A 22,151-nucleotide genomic window follows, 5' to 3' on the forward strand; every position below is an offset into this window, starting at 1 on the left:
TCTGACAAGTATAAAACTTAGTATTTGCTTATAGCATTGTTAGAAACAGAGGAGAAGAGCAATTATAGTTAGGAAACCTAGACCAGTGGGAGATGCAAAAGAGGCATAATATAAATCCCATTTATATATAATCCCATAATATATAATCCCATTTCTAATTTCATGCCAAGAAGTTCTTGTAAAATGAAGAAATAGGGTAAGTATATAATTTGGCCTTCAAGCTGTAACAGGTTTAGACATAATTACAGCAGGACTCTAAGCATGAATGGGGATTGTCCCTGGATATGTGGGGCTTATGTATCAACTAATTGTAGAATTTTGTCTATAATTTCTTATCTGGCTTTCTGTTCTGTTTAATTAATCATGGAAGTTCTTTTCATTAGACCAGTGGTAAACCTAATGGATCTGTTTGGCCCCCTTCCCTTGGTCTCCATCCCAGTTCTTAATTAACCTTCTCAGCATGTATCCTTGTATAAAACAACCTGATACACAATGTGCATCTTGTAATTTTAACGTAACTACCTCCTGGATCAAAAAATTAAATATTACCAGTACCCTAGAGGACCCTCTCATGCCTCTTCATCATTATACTGTCTTCACTATCCTGACTTCTAATGTGTAGAGGTTTCCTCACCTATAAACCATAGATTTATTTTGCCTGTGTCTGAAATTTCTGAACTGAATCGAGTAGTATGTGTTTCTCTGGGTATGGCTTCTTTTTAGTCAGCATATGTTGGAGATTTACTTATGTGTTATCATTTTTTGAGTAGCACTATTAAATGCTTATTGAGAATAGCCAAACAAATTTAAAATAGATTTCTAGGCTGAATATATCCTAAAAATGACAATTGTATGTTACATGTTATACAAAATATGGTAATTAAAGTGGCAACTGTATGCTATACAGAGATCATGAGTGAGACACATGGAACTGTTATTTTCCATAGATGATGTCTCATGCTGAAGGACAACAAAGAGACTTAATTAGAGGAATTGAATGCCTTCCTGCTTCTGGCCATCTTAGTTCCCTGGACCAGGATCTGTTAATGCTCAAGGCTACTTCCATGGCAACTATGAACTGCTTAAATGACTGCTTTCATATTCTCCAGTTACAGCATGCATCACATCAGAAGGGCTCATTGCCTTCAGGTAAGTTATTGCTTAAAGGTAGGACTGAACATTGCAGGTCAAAACATGGAAATAGTAACTGCATTCTTTGTAATTCTGCTCCAGAAAATCTTAATCAAAGCAAGACAAACAGAAAACCAGCTAGCTTCTTGGTTTTTATTATCATACTAATGTTATGCAAAATCTCTTTTACTGTGTCCTTTTTCAAATCTAAAACCATTTTAGGTCTCATATAATTAAATATTCATTTAGAGACCTCAAATTAAACTTGTCAAAAACTGAATTAAAAATTTACATCTTCTGTATTTCTATTGAAGTTGATGGCATTACTCTATCCAATCAATCAAAGTAGAAACATTAGAATCATTCCTTGGTTGCTTTAGTCCACTATTCACTATTTCCCTGTTGACATACATATATATAAAAGTCTATCAGTCACCTTTCAGTTTGAAAAATAAAGATATACATCTAGTATTTGAGAGCACCTATTTGTTGAAATTAATTTACTGGGGAAAACAGCGTTATTGCATTATTTGTTATTGCATAACAAAAAATGAATTTTTCTATTAAATGAGATTAATAAACTCATTTAAAAATTGAGATATAACTGACATATAGTGCATATAAAATGACATTATGCATAATTGACATGCGAGTTTAAAGTGTTGATTTAACACATTTATATATTTATATGCCACCAGAGTGTTAGCTAATGTCCCAATCATATCACATAATTGTCATTTCTTTTTTTCTCTGCCCCTTCTTGGCCTGCCCTCCCCCCACCCCCAACACATACACACACACACACATACAGACACACAGAGCTTGTGGAGTCTTAGTTTCCTCGGCCTTGGCAGTGAAAGTGCCAAGTCCTAACCTTTGGAACTAAGGAATTCCCTATTTTGTAATGAGAACAATTAGAATCTAGTCTCTTAGCAACTTTGAAATATTTACTGTAGTACTGTTGACTCCATTCACTGCTGTGTATTAGATATACAGGACTTATTTGTCTTCTAGTTGCAAGTCTGTACCCTTTAACAACATTGCCCCAATTTCCCCACCGCCATCACAATGAATTAATAGTAGTAACTTAGTATTCCCAACACTCATTGTTTTCTGATTCAATGAACTCCTCTTGCTTGTGAAAGAAAGATATTTTAGAAAGAACTGATTTAGAAGGACCCTGAGACCAGATGATTTGTTTGCTAAAGAATTTTGTTATGTGAATCATCTGTGAAATATCTGTGAATAATCTCTTAAAACAAATCTCTTAAATTCAGTGTTTATGTGCATCTTATTTCAAGAAGTAGGGGAATCTAGATGCTGATATTAAAAATAAACATATCAAAGTAGAAACAAAGAGCTTTCATTTCTTTGGAGTTTTGAAACAGGCTCCATGAACTTATCCAGGGCATTCCCCCAATTGTGAATCCCCCTCAGTGAATCTGAACTAAGTGCCAAGGCAAGATGCTCTGGAAGCCTGGTAGGTACTTTGTAATTTATTCCTCTACTGAAGTCTAGGATTTTGTTATAGACTAAGTAAATTCCATACTCCTTTTAAATTTCTGGTGTAGTAGTCTGAGTATCCCTTAATGTAACACTGTATAACCAAGCTTCTGTGAAACCTAGATCAGCCTCTGAAATCAAATGGAACATTTTCCATTATTGATTAGGCATAGAATCCACTTTGTTAAACTAGTTGAGGGTAATAAGAGACATTTGAGTCATTAACTGAGAAGATGACAAGTCTCTAAATGTGACCACTGTCTTTCATTAGGTCAGCTATTATTTATTCAGTAGAAGAACCTTTCAGTTTAAAAGTATATGGAGCCTTTTTATATGATTGGAAAGAAAACCATAATGGACATGGATCTGCAATTCTTAAATTAGATTGTGGGGTTATCTTGATTGGTTAGAAAATTGGTACTGAGAATAAGGTTCAACCCCAAATTGAAGTAGATTTTACTGTTTCACAATCCCAGGCTATTCCTGTAATTGTGATTTCCTCAAGTCTAACTGCATACTTCTTATCACTAGAGGGTCAAGATTCATGCAGAAAGGTCAACTATTGGGGTGAGAATACACTTAATGATTCAGATTTTCCCAGGAAGTGAGTTCATTCCTATTCAGGGTTGATTCACTTAAATGGTATCTGATTACAAGTTGCAGGTTGCTCTGTTGTAAAATAACCAATCGTCATGCTCATGCTAATGAGATACAAGTCACTGTCTTGCAGAGTCTCTTAACAGGTTTTGAATTGCTTTTAGCCTTGTAGATGCAAAACAAAATCGTTTAATAAAATCCACATTTGCTGAACTTTCCAGATTATGAGCAAGTTTCAGCGAAAGTTTTCTCTTACTTCATCAGGAACGACAATCGAATGGTTAGAACCAAAGATACCATTATCAAACCACTATAAAAATGGAGCTGACCAGCCCTTTGCAACTGAGCAAAGTAAGCCAGTGGCAGTCCCAGAAGAGCAGTGTGTTGCAGAATCTGGACTATTAGCAAGGGTAAGGTAATACGAAAATACAGTTTTGAAGTAAAAATTAGGAATTACTGAAAAGCACCTTTTCATTGTCAGGATGTGCATACTCTAGAGAGCTCACTCTAAGAGTTGTTCTACTTTGAACTGCATTGGCTTTGGAAGGGCTCTATTGTGTAAAACTTGTACATACTGTGTTTTCAAGGTTAAATTATGTGTCCTTCTTAGTTTTAGTTTACTTTTGCTTTATATAAATGTATTTAAAATTTACATGTTTTTCTTTTTCTGGAAAACAGCTTTTCTAATGGAAGATTATTTGCGTGATATTTATCTCATAGATTTCTTAATTTAACATTATTTAGTAGGTGTTTGCTATTAAGTTTAAAAGTTTGCTATTAAGTTTAAAAGTTTACTATTAAGGTTTTTTTTGATAGTAAGCACTGTACCAAACCAATTTTTTAAAGTGTTAGTCTAAAAAAGAAAGAAAGTGTTAGTCTACTTAAAATAGCACGCAGTCTTAGAGTTTAATATTTTAGTAAAGTAATGTTCGTTGCACATTTCCCAGAAGCTAAACAGGCTCTCTTCTATTCTTAGTTCTACCTCTGTGACATATCATACTGTTTTTTTGCCTCTTGAGTTTACATCTTTTATTTTTATGGTTATCATAATTACATAGATAGTTTTGTTTTAAGCTCTTTTTACTTGATACTTCTCATAAGTGTTTTTATATGTTATTCTGGCCTATATAATTAAAAATTTTAAAGGTTGAAGTAGGCTATTGAATGTCTAGGTTGTTATTTTTTTTTGTTCTTATAAATAATGCTCTATCATTTTGTCTACTGTTTTATTTTTTTTTCTCCTCTTTATTTAGATTATTTCTTAAGTTATTCCCAGCTAAAATTACTGAGTCAAGAGTCAGGCGTGGTTTATGGTTATTTATATATTAGTAAATTACTTCTTGAAAGAAACATATAACACAGGGACTTCCAAAGCTGGCAAAGGTTTTGACTCAAGGAGGCAGGCAGTGGCAGCAGGGTGACTGAGGAAGAAGAAAAAAAAAAATCCTCTTTTTCTTAGTTTCTTAACTAATTCATTTGTGAAGTCAAGCAGTTAGTAAGTATTCATTAAGTTATATTAGTATATGACAAGTCCAATGTTAAGAATTAGAGGAGACACAAAAATAGAAGACCGTTCTTTCACTGGAGAGACTTAAAATCATTTAGAGTTCCTACTTCCTGTGGGGAAGGCTTGCCTGATGCTGGTGAACCTGGGTGCTGTCATTTACTAACATGTGGGCCAACTCATTAACCATGCTTAACTTTCTCATTTGTAAAGTAGGGGTAATAATACATTATAAGTTGTTATTAAGATAAAGTAAATTTAGCAGAGCACCTAGTTTATGGAAAATGACCCCAGGGTTGTTGGATTTTACAAATCCAGATGGCCATTCATGTTGCATTCTTTGTGGAATAATTATTCCTGGAACACTGCTACACAGAATACAGTGTAAAATCAGGCAGAAAAATTTAGTCTTACTGTGACAGATACTGAGATCATGAGCATGAGGAGGGATGCAAAATGTATAAGAAGATTGGTGTATCATATGACTTGGAATTGAAGTGTGGATAGAAGTCTGTGGAAGTAGGAATGAAGACATGAACAGGTAATATGCATTTCAAATAAAAAATCAGTTGAACTTGTGATTGACTGGATATAGGGTTGGATCACAAATGACTTCCAAGTTTTTGAGCCTAAATTGAGATTAAAATTAGGGTCCCATTCACAAAACCTAGCAAAATTAGAAAGAAAGCTTTTTAAGAGAAAAGGTTTAGTATAGTTTATAAACATGTTGAATTTTATGTGGGAAGAGGATGTATGATTGTTAATGTACATGAAAAACAGTTTGGAAATGATGAAACCAAAGCTTTGCAGAGATCAGGACTATAATTTTTTGTGAAAAATTACAAACAATAGGTCATATACTCCACAACATTTTTATTCTTCTAAATGAGAATACAAAACATGTTGGAGATCAGGATAGAAACATGGTAGAGATAGGGCACAGGGATGTGGGGGAGAGGATTGTTGAATTTCTAAACCTTTTGAAATGAGTAGCCTAGTGTATGACCTAGTGCAAACAGAAAAAACTCTAAGTGCATAGATTCTTTTTTTTCAGTTAACAAAAGATTTTAGACTCCACTCAAGCTTTCCTGGTGGCTCAGCTGGTAAAGAATCTGCAATGCGGGAGACCTGGGTTTGATCCCTGGGTTGGGAAGATCCCCTGGAGAAAGGAAAGGCTACCCATTCCAGTATTCTGGCCTTAAGAATTCCATGGACAGTATAGTCCATGGGGTCACAAAGAGTCAGACACAACTGAGCAACTTTCACTTTCAAGCATACAAGAATAGACCTGAATTGTTTGAAAATTTCACCTGTGCCTTTTTTGGAATATAAGTGTCAGTGCAAGCTGGAAACATGTATTATAGTGGTGGAAATGTTGCTGTCAGGTGATAGAGAAGATAAATGCTAGAGGCTAGAATGAAGCCCACAGTTCCCTAGTGCCCAAGTCAGAAATCAGGAAAACAAAAAATGGCATTGGTATGAGTTTTGTGGAATTTCCTTTTGCCATGCAATCTCCGGATATTATGAATACCTAGAAACTCAACTGCTTTTGCCACTGTATTTACTAGTCATTCTGAGTTTGTAGGGATTTTATACATTTGAGCAGTTTGTTTGAATTTTGGTAATGCCTTTTTTTTTTTTTAACCTTAAGCTTTTGTTTGAGAAAGGCATGATCTCTAAGAAGAGGCATTTCAAAAAGAAAAGAGAGCTTCCAGAATCTTCCATTCATATCATACTTTAGAATCAGTATTTATTCGCGAATGTAATTCCTTTTTTTTCTATTAAGTGTTTGACTATTTTTATAAAGATAACAAAAATATGTTCTTTAGCTTTTCTGTCAAATTTGTTTTATCTCTTTAGTTTAATACTATTTTCATTAAACTACACAATAAACTTTGGGTATAACTGTGTATAATAATGTTAAGGATATATTTGCATTATTAATCTGTGTCCTAGGTTCTGACCTCAAATGTAATAGTACCTTTCAGAAGCTGAAGGACATTATTTAATCAAGATCTGTATTTCTCCCCCCTTGACATTTCTCAAATGAAAAATTGTTATATTTAGTATTGTATATAGAAAGAGGAATGATCAGTTTTTTTCTCTGATTTATAATAAGTATACGTTCACAAATATACTTAAACTGTATTATGCAACTGACTTAGGGTAGATTACAGGAAGTACTTCCTAACAGACTTACTAGCCATAGAAAAGGGAAATTGAGAAATTCGCCTTTGGGAATCTCTCCTTAAGGTCGTAAAAACAAATAATTGTGGTATATACAAGCAATTGTTGTATTTGGTCTCTGAAGAAATGAATTGGACTCAGTTCAGTTCAGTTGCTGAGTCGTGTCTGACTCTTTGTGACCCCATGGACTGTGGCACACCAGGCTTCCCTCTCCATCTCCAACTCCTGAAGCTCACTCAAACTCATGTCCATCGAGCTGGTGATGCCATCCAGCCATCTCATTCTGTGTCGTCCCCTTCTCCTCCTGCCTTCAGTCTTTCCCACCATCAGGGTCTTTTTCAGTGAGTCAGTTCTTCACATCAGGTGGCCAAAGTATTGGAGTTTCCGCTTCAGCATCAGTTCTTCCAATGAGCATTCAAGACTGATTTCCTTTAGGATTGATTGGTTTGATCTCCTTGCAGTCCAGAGGACCCTTAAGAGTCTTCTCCAACATCACAGTTCAAAAGCACCAATTCTTCGGTGCTCAGCTTTCTTTATAGTCCAACTCTCACATCCACATGTGTGACACTGGAAAAACTATAGCTTTGACTAGACGGAGCTTTGCTGGCAGAGTAATGTCTCTGCTTTTTAATATGCTCTCTAGGTTGGTCATAGCTTTTCTTCCAAGGAGCAAGCATCTTCTAATTTCATGGCTGCAGTCACCATCTGCAGTGATTTTGGAGGCCCAAAAAATAAAGTCTGGCACTGTTTCCATTGTTTCCCCATCTATTTGCCATAAAGTGATGGGACTGGATGCCATGATCTTCGTTTTCTGAATGTTGAGTTTTAAGCCAACTTTTTCACTCTCCTCTTTCACTTTCAAGAGGCTCTTTAGTTCTTCTTTGCTTTCTGAACTGGACTATTAATTGATTTGTCAGAATTTGATATAATAAGGATTTTACTGATAGAAGGGATGATAGAAAGGAAGAAGAAAAAAGAGAACAAAGGCAAAAGAATGACCAGAAATTCATTATTTTTCATCTCTATCACCAAGTTTTGTATTTTGTTTTTAATATTTTTTAAGAATATTAAGTTCTTGATTTTATGCCTGATTAGGATTGGTTTTCTTTGTCTAGCTACAGAGAACAGATGGGCTTCTTATTTGATAGGATTTGTTTATGGGAATAGAAAATTAAAAGCAGAGACATTAACAGAATCATTTCTTTTTTAAAACCCTCATAACTTAAAATTTAACACATTACCAAAGATAATATACTCATGAAAGCTCTCTTGCACAAAGGTAATGAAAAGAGGTACCCCTGAGAAAGATCGTATTCCATCCCCACATAAACATGGAAAGTGACATCCAATAAAATTATTTAGAATTTTGGGATTTGAAACTGTTACTTGTTGTTTACATAAAAATAGGAAATTAGATTTCTCTGACTTCTCTGGTGGTCGGTCCAGTGGTAAAGAATCCGTCTGCCAATACAGGGAACACAAGTTTGATCCCTGGTCAAGGAAGATTCCACATGCCACAGGGCAGATAAGCCTTTGCGCCACAACTACTGAGCCAGTGAGCTGCACCTGCTGAGCCAGCGAACTACAGCTGCTGAAGCCCACGTGCTCTTGAGCCTGTGCTCTGCAATAGGAGAAGTCACTGAAATGAGAAACTCATGCACCACAAATAGAGGGTAACCTCCTCTTGCCACAACGAAAGAAAGCCCATGTGCAGCAACAAAGACTCAGCACAGCCAAAACTAATAAATAAACCTAATTTAAAAAATGAAATGAAATTAGATTTCTTTTAAGCAGTTATTTGGAGGAGGAGGGTAAACAATTTTGGCTTTTCAAGGGGTTGTTTTATTGATTGATTGAAAAACTGTACAGAGAATGTTTTGTAGTCTTAAGACTGCATAACCAACTACAGGGTTTCCATACCTGCACCTGGAATTCTCTTCATCCCCACAGTTTTTTCCTGACAACTCCAAGGATGAGTAAATATCTAAATACAGATTACAGAAGTTAGACTTGATATGTACAGTCACTTTAAAATTTTACTTTGACAGTATTAGCTTAAAAATGGGGCAAATATTTAATTCTCAAAACATCTTGAATTATAGATAGTAGTAGGGCCCCTAGGCAGGTGGAGAAAGCCTTCAAAGCCTAAGTTTCAGATGAGACATTTTTCATTCTTCCTGAAAAATCCTATTTTCACAAAGCATATGTATTTTATGTGTGATGCATATGACAAAACAACAGTATGTCCAATGTCAGTGATAATGCGTTCTTTGAAGCAAATCTATTCCATGGCCAAATGATGTAAGTTGTATTTTCTGAAAGATTTTTGTCTGCTCTCAGTTTCGTTTAGGCCCAATATGTCATCATCTGATGTTTATACTTTTATTCTTAGTGCATATTGATATGCACTTGTAACAATAGACTTTTGCTTTATTTTGCATCAAGGAACCTGAAGAAATAAATGCAGATGATGAGGTGGAGGATGCTTGTGACAACAAGGAGGATGACCTGGGAGCTGTGGAAGAGCAACGCAGTGTTATTCTACATCTCTTATCACAGCTCAAGCTGGGCATGGACTTAACAAGAGTAAGTAATGGGATAAACAGTCTATGAAGATCATTTGGTCAGGACTATACCTATAATTGTTAATGCTGTCAGGGCTTTTTAATCTTTATGAGTTGGTTTCTTTTTTTCCTGATCAACATTTCTTATTTTCATTAAAAATGTGATGGTTTTTTGTGCAGATTAAGTCACATGGCAACTAAAGACCTATAGTCTTGTTTTTGTGCAAAATAAAAGAGTCCATTGGAATCAGAATTGGAAAATCTAAAGAAAAGGATTTAATCCCATAAAACGATTAAAGTCATTGATCCTGCTGCTTTATTCTTATTTCATGTTTGATAGTACATTTTGGGTATTATCTGTAACAGAGGTCAGCAAACATTTTCTGTAAAGTATCAGATAGTAGATGTTTTTAGCTATGTGGGCATAGATCTCTGAGGTAGCTGTAGTTGATTCTTGAACAGTGTAGGGGTTAGGGACACTAGGCCCTCATGCAGTTGAAAATCCACATATAATTTTTGAAATCCCTCAAAACTTAGCTACTAATTTATTTACTGGAAGCCTTACCAATAACAAAAATACTCAGCACAACTTTTGTTTATATGTATTACTAATACTAGACATCAAAAATGAAAAGAACATGAAAAATATTCATGTTTATTTACAGGTATAATAATTTATGCATTGATAATGATGAAGCAGCAACATGATTGTTTTATGGTATCCTAGGCTTCATGGTAGCCTAGCCTATATACTAATGAATATTGTTATAAGATTTTTGTGACGTGCAGTATTACAGTCATATTCATGATATAATATAGGAAACATTGTTCAATTTTTAAAAATCCCACATACCTGTGATAATACACAGTTTCTTGCCTTATGAGAGAGGTATGATAGTTATGGTAATATAATTCTTTGAAAGCAAAGTTATGAAACAGTAATAAAACTAACATATTCATTTTATATTATGTATTACTCACCTTAAGCCTATGTAAAGGTGGACTATCCACCTCAGTACAAGTCTTGCACATTATGTTCTACATGTATATTTTGTATGTTTATTGGAAAAAAAAATCCATGTATGAGTAGACCTGCATTTCAAACCCATATTGTTTAAGGATCAGCAGTATTCAACTCAGCCTTTGTAAAAGCAGCCAGGATAATACTGGGTTAACCAAAAGGTTCATTTGGGTTTTTCCGTGTAATACCTTACAGGCAAGCAAGTAAGCAAGTGAAGTCGCTCAGTCGTGTCCAACTCTTTGGGACCCCATGGACTGTAGCCTACCAGGCTCCTCTGTCCATGGGATTTTCCAGGCAATAGTACTGGAGTGGATTGCCATTTCCTTCTCCAGCGGATCTTCCCAACCCAGGGATCGAACCCGGGTCTCCTGCATTGTAGACAGACGCTTTACCATCTGAGCCACCAGGGGAGTCCGTAACACCTTACAGAACAAACCTTTTGGCCAACCCAATGTGTTAGATTGGAATGAGTGTATTTCCATACAAAACTATTACACAAACAGGAGGCCAGATTTGACCTGAAGGCCATAGTTTGCACACCCCTGGTCTGAAGGCTTGCTACTTTAAAAATGTGGCATGAATTAATTTGACGGTGGAAGTCCTTTTACTGTGTGCTGTGCTTAGTTGCTCAATTGTGTCCGACTCTCTGTGACGGTATGGACTGTAGCCTTCCAGGCTCCTCTGTCCATGGGGATTCACCAGGCAAGAATACTAGAGTGGGTTGCCATGCCCTCCTCCAGGGGATCTTCTTAACCAGGGACTGAACCCAGGTCTCCCACATTGCAGGTGGATTCCTACCATCTGAGCCACCAGGGAAGCCCAAGAATACTGGAGTAGGTAGCCTATCCCTTCTCCAGGGGAACTTCCTGACCCAGGAATCAAACCAGGATCTCCTGCATTGCAGGTGAATTCTTTACCAGCTGAGCCACCAGGGAAGCCCCCTTTAACTATATATGTGTATATCAAATCACTACAAGGTACACTTTAAATAACTTATGATTTTATTTGTCAGTTATGCCTTAGAACTGAAAGGAGAAAAAAAATCTGAAAGTCAGTATCATCACCATCACCTGAGAACTTGTTAGAAATGTATAATCTCAGCCCCAATCTCACAGTTAGAGAAACAGAATCTGTGTTTCAATAAATATGTATATATACATTAAAGTTTGAGAAGCACCGATGTATAATTTTTAATTTTAGGCCCATCTTCTCCATTCCCAGTTTATCTAATGAGTGTGCCTTTATTTGTTTTAACAATTAATCCATGACGTTGATTTAGAAAGTCAATGAGGTTCAAAACCTATGTATGTTAGACATTACTTACTGTAGAATTATATATTTTGAATCACTACTAATGCTACTTTGCATTAGTTTGGAATTTCAAAATTGACTTCAGGATGTATATTTCGAATTGAGGTTTTCAATGCCTGTGAGGTAACAAAAGTATAAATTAAAAGATTGTTTGATTCCAGTGAATTACTTACCTGAAAATGTAACTTAAAAACATTTTGCTTTTAACATTCACTTTGAAGTATTTCAAAATCAAAAAACATATTTCTCTACTTATATTTACAGTAATTATAAGACAGTTTGTAAGTTGGTTAAGTTAATAACCTACTAAGAAGCAGATATTTTAGGAATAAAGAAAGCCATCTAACAATTCATCTTTCATCTAATCTTAGTATTTCAACTGAGTATCATTTTTATTCTAGAAATATTTTTGTATTAGTGGTTCAGAAAACACTAGCTTTAAAATTGGTTAAAATGAGCAGTAGGTATAGAGTTTATTTGGTTATCGTGGTGTTTACTGTCTTCTAGTAAATGTAGGTTTGTAAGTCATAAGAACAATGTTGGGGTTTATGAGGTATTCAGTTCAGTTCAGTTCAGTCGCTCAGTCGTGTCTGACTCTTTGCAACCCCATGAATCACAGTACACCAGGCCTCCCTGTCCATCACCAACTCCTGGAGTTTACCCAAACTCATGTCCATCAAGTTGGTGATGCCATCCAGCCATCTCATCCTCTGTCATCCCCTTCTCCTCCTGCCCCCAATCCCTCCCAGCATCAGGGTCTTTTCCAGTGAGTCAACTTTTCGCATGAGGTGGCCAAAGTACTGGAGTTTCAGCTTTAGCATCAATCCTTCCAATGAACACCCAGGACCAATCTCCTTTAGGATGGACTGGTTGGATCTCCTTGCAGTCCAAGGGACTCTCAAGAGTCTTCTCCTCTTGTTCAAAAGCATCAATTCTTTGGTGCTCAGCTTTCTTCACAGTCCAACTGTCACATCCCTACATGACCACTGGAAAATCCATAGCCTTAACTAGACAGACCTTTGTTGGCAAAGTAATGTCTCTGCTTTTCAATATGCTATCTAGGTTGGTCATAACTTTCCTTCCAAGGAGTAAGCATCTTTTACTTTCATGGCTGCAGTCACCATCTGCAGTGATTTTGGAGCCCCAAAAAATTAAGTCTGACACTGTTTCCCCATCTATTTCCCATGAAGTGATGTCAGGCCACCTTATATTCCAGACACTGTTCTAGGTACTGTGACTACAGCAACAAAGAAGGTCCTTACTTGCATATTGTGAATAAGTAATAGCCATTTCCTCCATTATTTTGTTCTTTTAAAAATAGTGTCATGAAAAAAAAAATAGTGTCATGAATTTAGTATAAACTTTTCAAAGAAAGTTTTTGAGAAATGAAAGGAAAAAATCTATAATTCTACCATCCTAACAACACAAATGTTACTTTTTGTGATTTCTTTTCAGTTTTTCTTTATATAATTATATTTTATATCCAATTTTATAACGTTTTCATTTTTTCAGTTAATATCTTTTCTTTGTGAAGTGTATTGTACATATAGAAGTACATGGCTTAGAGTGCATAGAAACAGTTCAGAAAACAATGGTAAAACAAATACCTGTGTACTCACCTCTGATTAAGTTACAGAACATTGCCAGATCTTGGAAGCTCTCTGAGTGCCCCTTCCAGCTGTAGTCCTCTGTTTTCTCCTGGATGTAACAACTTAACTTGTCTTTTGTGTTAATCATCCCCCTACTTTCATTTATAGTTTTACCACCTATATATGTACCCTGTAACAGTGTTACTTAGAGGAAAATGAATAGTGAGTACAATCTTGGCTGTATATTTTCTTTATATTTCTTAGGAGAGGTATTCTTAGAGATCTGATGTTTCTTGGATTTCCACTCATGTTTAAGTATAGAGGAACTAAAAACCTGATTTTAAGTTTTGAACATGTGAGTGGAGCCTGTGCTTTTCAACATTGAGTAATCTGAATTTGTTGGGGAACCTGATGTTAGTATCATTAGATTTTTCCTCTATGGTTAGTCAAGTTCCCCTAGAAGAAAATTCTTCTAACTTCTTGCTTAGGTAGGTAAAGCAAGTAGGAGTCAGGGAGAAGAAGAGGGCTAGGTGGGAAATTGTCTTAATATCAATCGTTTAATTTATAGAGGGTTACTTTGTACCCTTTTATCATATCACTTAACTAGACCCAGAGTATTCTGGGGCATCCCTGTGGCTCAGCTAGTTAAGAATCCGCTTGCAATGCGGGAGACCTCAGTTCGATCCCTGGGCTGGGAAGATCTCCTGGAGAAGGGCATAGCTCTTCTGCAAACCCATTCCAGTATTCTTGCCTGGACAGTCCCCATAGATCGAGGAATCTGGTGGGCTACAGTCCACAGGGTTGCAAAGAACTGGACACAGCTGAACTGACTAAGCACAGTACAGAGTTAAAAACATAGACTGTTTTAATTTTATTTTCAGGTTTCTTACTTCCTAAGACTAGATTCTTCAAGGAATCATTATTAGGCTAAATGGATATGAAATCTTCAGGCTCTTGAAAAAATGTTGCCAGATTGTTTTGTCACAGAGTTGAACCAATTTCAGTGCTTCTCCAATTCTGCTTTAAATAAAATGTTTAATCTTCCTACCTGGCTTTAAGTATCAAAAGGTCTTTTCTTAGAATTAGTCTTCTTGAGGTTAAAATTAAATGTAAATTACCATTCTCTTCCCTTATGTCTTTCCCCTTATGATACTTTTATCCAACCTAGGAATTTGAAGTGGTTGTTTTTTTTTTTTTAGTTGACCCTCTTCAAGTGCTGAATTGATTGTTTGACCTTAACCATTTGGAAAGGCTATTTCCTTTTAAGCATGCTTATATTTTTAAATTTATTTTTAATTGAAGAATAATTGATTCATAACAATGAGCTTGTTCCTGCCATACATTAATATGAATCAATCATAGGTACACATAATGTTCCCTCCCTCTTGAACCTTCTTCCCACCTCCCTCCCCATCCCACCCCTCTAGATTGTCGCTGCTGCTGCTGCTGCTAAGTCGCTTCAGTCTTGTCCGACTCTGTGCGACCCCATAGACTGCAGCCCACCAGGCTCCCTCGTCCCTAGGATTCTCCAGGCAAGAACGCTGGAGTGGGTTGCCATTTCCTTCTCCAATGCAGGAGAGTGAAAAAATAAAGTGAAGTTGCTTAGTCGTGTCCGACTCCTAGTGACCCCATGGACTGCAGCCCACCAGGCCCCTCCGTCCATGAGATTTTCCAGGCAAGAGTACTGGAGTGGGGTGCCATTGCCTTCTCTGCTCCAGATTGTTACCTACAGCAAATTCCCATTGACTTATCTATTTTACATATGGTAGTATATATGTTTCCTTGCTACTCTCTCCATTAGTCCCACCCTCTTCTTCCATTCTATGTCCGTAAGTCTCTTCTTTATGTCTGCATATCCACTGCTGCCCAGTGAATAGGTTCATCAGCACCATCTTTCTATATTCCCTGTATATGCATTAATATACCATGTTTGTCTTTCTGACTTACTTCACTCTGTATAATAAGCTCTGGGTTCGTCTACCTCATTAGAACAGACTCAAATGCATCCCTTTTTATGGCTGAGTAATATTCCATTGCATATATGTACCACAACTTATTTATCTGTTCATCTGTTGATAGACATCTAGGTTGCTTCCATGTCCTGGCTCTTGTAAATAGTGTTGCAGTGTACATTGGAGTACGTGTGTCTTTTTCAATTTTGATTTCCTCAAAGTATAACACGCTTATTTTTTACTGACACAAATTACTTGTCTTTTGTGACTCTGCTTTTAATACCCATCTAGAATGAAATATTTTCAGGGAAATAAGAATCATTCTCTACAGATGTATCAGGTCTTTGAGAAGACCTCTAATTAGGAATATAAAGACCAAAATAAAGAAACAGACTTGAAAGAAGCAGAAATCTCATAGGAGAATAGAGGACCAGACTAGGAAGGTCCTCACCTTTATCTTCTAACCATTCTCTTGAATTTTAATTTTTCCTATCATGTTTTAATTTTTTCTGAATTTTCTTTTTCAGAAAGCATTCTTGTTTCATGTGTATAATATCATCTCAATTCTCTGAAAGTATTTATTACTGTTTTTTTGTACTTCCCTCTTTGGTTGATTTGTTGTTGTTATTGTTGTTTTAGGTGGTGCTTCCTACATTTATCTTAGAGAAGCGATCCTTGTTGGAAATGTATGCAGACTTTATGTCTCATCCAGACCTATTTATAGCCATCACTAATGGAGCTACAGCTGAGGACAGGATGATTCGTTTTGTTGAGTACTACCTTACTTCATTTCACGAAGGCCGTAAAGGAGCCATTGCTAAGAAACCATACAATCCTATCATTGGAGAAACGTTTCACTGTTCCTGGAGGATGCCCAAAAGCGAGGTAGCATCCAGTGTCATTAACAGCTCTTCTACCCCGGCCATCACAAATCATGTACCTCCGTCAGAGGAGGCTTTGAACCAGATGGGTTCAGACTGTTACACAGTCAGATTTGTTGCCGAGCAGGTTTCCCATCATCCTCCAGTCTCAGGATTTTATGCTGAATGTGCAGAGAGGAAGATATGTGTAAATGCACATGTCTGGACTAAGAGCAAATTCTTAGGCATGTCAATAGGCGTGACAATGGTTGGGGAAGGTAAGTAGAAAAAATTATTCTCCAATTTTTCACATCAAACTATAGCCTTAAATTGGGGGAAGCTAGATAAATACTAATTGTAAATTTGAACTGTATGTGTACTACTTTTTCCCCCAATTCCTAGTATGTTTTAGAATGTTGGTAGAGGGGAGAGGGTGAATCTATCAACAAACAAAAATTTCTTTTGCAATTTTTTTCCTGATTTTAAATGTAAATTATTTTTATTATAGAAAGTTTAGTAAACTTAGAAAAGTGTCAAGGTGAAAAAGTATGTCTAATTCCTTCATTCAGAGATAAATAAATATAGCTAGTATTTTGTATTTTTTCTATGTGTGTGTGTTCATACTTTCAGTTTTATAAAATTAGGATTCTCTCTATGTAGTTGTGTCCTCCTTTTTTGCAGTGAATATTTTCTCAAGTTATTGATAATGCTTTAAAACATAAAACATGTTTTTATTATAAATAGCACTCAAGAAATATTTTCTAGGTAAATCTATGTCTGTATCTTTTATATATCATAGGAAATATTAATAAAATATTTTAAAATATACTGCCAAACTTTAAATCTATTCCAGCACAAATGATTATAACAATTAAAAGAAATTGTTTTTAAAAGGAATTGTTTTCTTTTAATTTCTTTTAACAATTAAAAGAAGTTCTGTGTTTTTTGGCTAAGAATACAAAAAACAGATTAACAACAACAGACAAGTCTCCACAGAAATCATTGCAGAGTTAATGAAAATATAATGGAAGAAAAAAACTCTGCTATTTTAATGTCAAAGGAACACTCCTATGCATGAGAAAATTTGTTTTAAATATAAGCATGGTGTAGTTAAGCCTGTGACCCTAACATTTTGAGATTGTGTTTTTTTAGCCCTGAAGAAAATATTTTATTCCCCTTACAAGCATTCCTCATCTTTAATACCTGTTGTGCTATGAGTCAGTTTCCAAGTAATGTTTCAAACTAATCAAATTTTTTATAACATAGTAAGATATTGTATTAAAAAAAAAAAAAGAGTTGGCTAACTCCGTTATAAGGTCTATCACATTAACCTTAGGCTCTTCACAAAGCAGTTTACTTATTTTAGAGATGAAAAACCTGAAGTCTGGTAGTGATGGAATGTGTCCAGAATCATAGAAATTAAGGCATAGTCAGATTAAGACCCTCATTCTTTGGCACACTCTCCCCAAGGCCAGTTACTCTTACCAGTTCATGAGACAGATAGTATCTGGTGGCTTCTCCCACTCTAAGAAAGGAAATACCTCAAGAAATGAGGAAAAGCATTAATAGCTTACTCATGTGTTAAATGAGAAGGTGGTATTGATATTTTTTTATTATTATTTAAGTGCTGGTTGTATATTCATAGATTTGTCTTTTTAAAATTAAATTACCATTGACACCTTCAACAGAAGGTAAATTAAATCAGAGAATGGAACTTCTCACAATTTATTTTGCTCCTGTTAGCAGCTGTTTTTCTTTTAAAGTAGGAGGAAAATGTGTTTAATTATTAGATAAATGAGATTTTAGGATTCTTTGAATTTCAGTTATCCTAGCTAGTCTTATTTTCCTTTTCAATAATTACATATTTCTTGGACCTTAAATTCCATAATGAATGTTAACTTTTGTTAACTATATTCCTAGAAATAAAAGATCCTGAATCCAATTTATAAGGCCAAATGTTTTTAGAAAGAAACATGATTTCCTTTCCAACTTAGAATTAATCAAATTATTATCAAATACTTGAATAACCAAATATATATATGTCTCTGACAGCTCCCATTATATATAAATATATACAAAACCATGTTTCTTTTCATGTGGCTCAATTTATTATTGCCCTGTGTGAAAACTACTACAAAAAATAGTTGCTGTTGCTTTATGTAAAGTAGACTGCTTTAGAATTCAATCTATTTGTCCTAAAAATTTGACTATATGAAAATATAATTTTTGCCCTTTTTTGTGAACATTAAGAACACAGTACTTCATGAGCATTTATTAAGAGAGAGATATCCTCAGAGTTCAAACTAGCAGTACATATCCAGTTCAGTGTTTATTTTGATGGTGAACTAGGTAATGAGCTTAGGTTAGTAATGTAATTAGCTCAAGTCTTCTCAATGTCTCTTAATCATCTGTGATAGATTGATTATTCATTAATGTAATTCCCTTTTTTCCCTGTAACTCTCTTTCATATATGTTTTTTAAAGTCATCTTTTAATATACTATCATTTAATATGGAACAAGCCCCATTAGAATATTGTTTGAAAACTGCCATTTCTAACTCTTGTAGCTTTGCCTTAAATATTTCAGAATTTGGCAAGCAAAATTACTATGATGACATTAGTTTATATCATAAAATAACTTTTTTCTATCTTAATATGCATAGAATAAAATGACGAACTCCCCCCATGTTGTTTGAGATTAAGTTCTATGTTATGTTAGATATTTAGTTGTTCTAAAAACTACTTTAAAAGTTATTAGTACTAGCTAAAGATCAGATCTTAGGATGATACAGTCTAGCATGGACTTAAATTCTGACTTGAAGTTTTATTTTATTTTTAGGAGCATTAGAGGGAATTTTGTTCCATGAACCCAAAGGGATAATAAGGTCATTATGAAAGTAACCTTGATTAACTGTTACCATGAATTGTTGTCAAATGTAATTGTAAATGAATCCAATTTCATCCAAAGCAAAAAGAAAATTAAGCAAAATTATGATGTTCCTTTACCAGGCAGAAGAAAATCCTAATATGGATTTTTCATAGCTATCTTTTTTTTGTTTGTTTTTTTTGTTTGTTTGTTTGTTTTTTAAACATACTATCCACCTTCATGTTTTCACATTCAGGTATTCTCAGTCTACTGGAGCATGGAGAAGAGTATACGTTTTCTCTGCCTTGTGCATATGCCCGGTCAATTTTAACTGTTCCTTGGGTAGAACTGGGTGGCAAAGTCAACGTCAACTGTGCAAAAACTGGGTACTCAGCCAGCATCACATTTCATACGAAGCCGTTTTATGGTGGCAAACTGCACCGGTAAGAATGTTTTAGTGATATCTGGCTCTTATCAGTTTAATCTTGTATTATAACTCATTCATTTTCTGCTTTGTTTTTTGTGAAATGAGGTTGGATTTCTTTCATGTTTATTTTTTTAATATATTTCATCTTTGAAGGAATTCTGGAAATTATGATCTGATTTTAAAAATAGTGACAGATCTTTCTACTCTAATAAACTAGAACTCCTAACAAATGGTACGTTGTTTCTGGTCCAATTTCTGCTTTTAAAGTGATTCAGATTTGGACCGAGACTTCAGTAGAGGTAATATTGCTACAGATTAGGAAGAAAATATATCTACTAATCTATAAAGAATAATTCAAGAAGCACAATGATGGAAGTCAATATCTTCAGGCACCAGTACTGAATAATGGCTTTGTTCTCATTCCATCTAGGAATGGGCCAGTTATTATACTCCTTAATGGTTTGTTGGTCTCTTTAGCACTCGTCCAGATCACCCAACTACATGAAGACAAGTTTTCTAACAGGATCCTCAAAAGAATACCCCTTGTTTTAGCTTTTGATGTCTATTCTGATTATTCTGAAGTAGGGATAGTTTTCTTTACAGTTTGTATTAAAGAATAACATATAAAAGTATGTACGTCGATTTTGGGCCATTTCAAATAGTGTTTCTAGAACATTGGTGAATGTATGAATTTATGTTTGATAGATATCTAGGAGTGGAATTGTTGGGTCATAGGGAATGAAAATTTGACTTTATTATTGCAAAAAGTTTTCTTACATGGTCATACCAGAATGCACTAGCTTCGGTTATGTATGAAACTTTCAGTGTGTATAGCTATTTTACGTCTTTACCAGACAGCTAGTACTGAACAGTCTTAGAAGTGGAAAGATTTATTGACTCCCAGGCATTGAATGGGCCTTAAAAAATACGAATTTCAAAATACTGAAGCACAGAATTAAAAAAAAAAAAATCACTCAAACAGAACCACTGGAGATTATCAAAATAGTTGTCCTTTATCCTCAGAGAAGGTATTATTATGGTTCACATTTTGTCGATGATTTCCTGCCTTTGCTTTATGTTTACTGGTGAGCTTTCCCATTCATAACTTCCCTGGTGGCTCAGCTGGTAAAGAATCCACCTGCAATGTGGGAGACCTAGGTTCGATCCCTGGGTTGGGAAGATCTCTTGGAGAAGGGAATGGCTACCCACTCCAGTATTCTAGCCTGGAGAATCCATGGACTGTATAGTCCATGGGGTCGCAAAGTATTGGACACCACTGAACGACTTTTACTTTCACTTTCCCATTCATAATCTTTTTTTGTTTCTAGTTGTGGCCTTTTCTGCCTAGAGAAGTTCCTTCAGCAATTATTGTAAAGCTGATTGGGTGGTGCTGAATTCTCTTAGCCTTTGTTTTTCTGTAAAGCTCTGAACAAGAGCCTTGCTAGGTAGAGTTTTCTTGGGTATAGGTTTTTCCTTCTCATCACTTTAATATATTGAGCCTGCAGAGGTACAATATATCCTAGCTTGCAAAGCTTCTACTGGAAAAAATTAGCTGATAACCATACTGAGATTCCCTTGAGTGTTATTTGTTGCTTTTCATATTTTCTCTTTGTCTTTAATTTTTGTCAGTTTGATTAATATGTATCTCAGTGTGTTCCTCCTTGGGTTTATCCTGTATGGGACTCTGTGTTTCCTGGACTTGGGTCGTTATTTCCTTTCCCATATTAGGGAAGTTTTCTGTAATCTCTTCAAGTATTTTCTCAGGCCTTTTCTCTCTCTTCTCCTTCTGTGCTGTGCTGTGTTTAGTCACTGTCATATCCCACTCTTTGTGACCCCACCAGGCTCCTCTGTCCCTGGGGATTCTCCAGGCAAGAATACTGGAGTGGATTACCGTGCCCTCCTCCAGGGGATCTTCCCAACCCAGGGATCGAACCCAGGTCTCCTGTATTACAGGGGAATTCTTTACCATCTGAACCACTAGGGAAGCCCTATTCTCTTCTGGGACCCTTCTCCTTCTGGGACCCCTATTATGCAGATGTTGGTGCATGTAATGTCCTAGAGGTCTCTTAAACTGTCTTCATTTCTTTTCATTATTTTATCTTTATTCTGTTCTGCAGCAGTGATTTCCACTACTCTGTCTTCCAGCTCACTTATCTGTGCTTCTGCCTCATTTATTCTGCTATTGATTTTTTCTAGTGTATTTTTCATTTCAGTTATTATGTTGTTCAACTCTGTTTGTCCTTCGTATCTTCCAGCTCTGTTAAACAATTCTATCTTCTTATTCTGTGCCTCTCTTCTTTTTCTGAGGTCTTGAGTCATCTTTACTATCTTTACTCTGAATTCTTTTTTCAGTAGATTGCCTGTCTCGTCATCACTTAGTTATTTTTCTGGGGTTTTTTTGTTTGTGTTTCTTTGGATACTTGGAGATTTTTTTGATATGATAGTGATTGTGACAAGGGTGAGGTAATATCTTACTGTTTTTTGATTTGCATTTCTCTATTGGTTAGCAGTATTGAGCATCTTTTCATGTTGATGTTAGCCATCTGTATGCCATCTTTGGAAAACTGTCTATTTAGGTCTTTTGCCCACTTTTTGATTGGTTGTTTGAGTTTTTTTTGATACTGAGTTGTATGAGGTGTT

The 22,151-nt window shown here is 35.5% G+C and overlaps 1 protein-coding gene across 5 annotated transcripts in view; it reads left to right on the forward strand.

Moving 5' to 3' along the window:
• The window catches only part of OSBPL11 (oxysterol binding protein like 11), a 92,525-nt gene that overhangs the window by 46,378 nt on the left and 23,996 nt on the right, over positions 1-22,151 (forward strand). For 2 of the 5 annotated variants that reach the window (XR_015164197.1, XR_015164195.1), the window contains exons 6-10: positions 948-1,149; positions 3,496-3,641; positions 9,368-9,508; positions 15,999-16,244; positions 19,341-19,527. Coding sequence is in view for 3 of the 5 variants with exons in the window: in XM_086401792.1 (XP_086257918.1) it covers positions 948-1,149; positions 3,496-3,641; positions 9,368-9,508; positions 15,999-16,497; positions 19,341-19,527 (1,175 nt within the window). In the remaining 2 variants the exon portion in view is untranslated. Of the gene's footprint in view, positions 1-947; positions 1,150-3,452; positions 3,642-9,367; positions 9,509-15,998; positions 16,498-19,340; positions 19,528-22,151 lie in introns of all 5 variants that reach the window. The other 3 variants (XM_086401792.1, XM_086401781.1, XM_086401807.1) reach the window with 2 other exon arrangements.

This window comes from Bos grunniens, chromosome 1 (assembly GCF_055505025.1).
Source record: "Bos grunniens cultivar Pamir isolate PY7600 chromosome 1, Bosgru_T2T1.0, whole genome shotgun sequence".
NCBI classification, from domain to species: domain Eukaryota; kingdom Metazoa; phylum Chordata; class Mammalia; order Artiodactyla; family Bovidae; genus Bos; species Bos grunniens.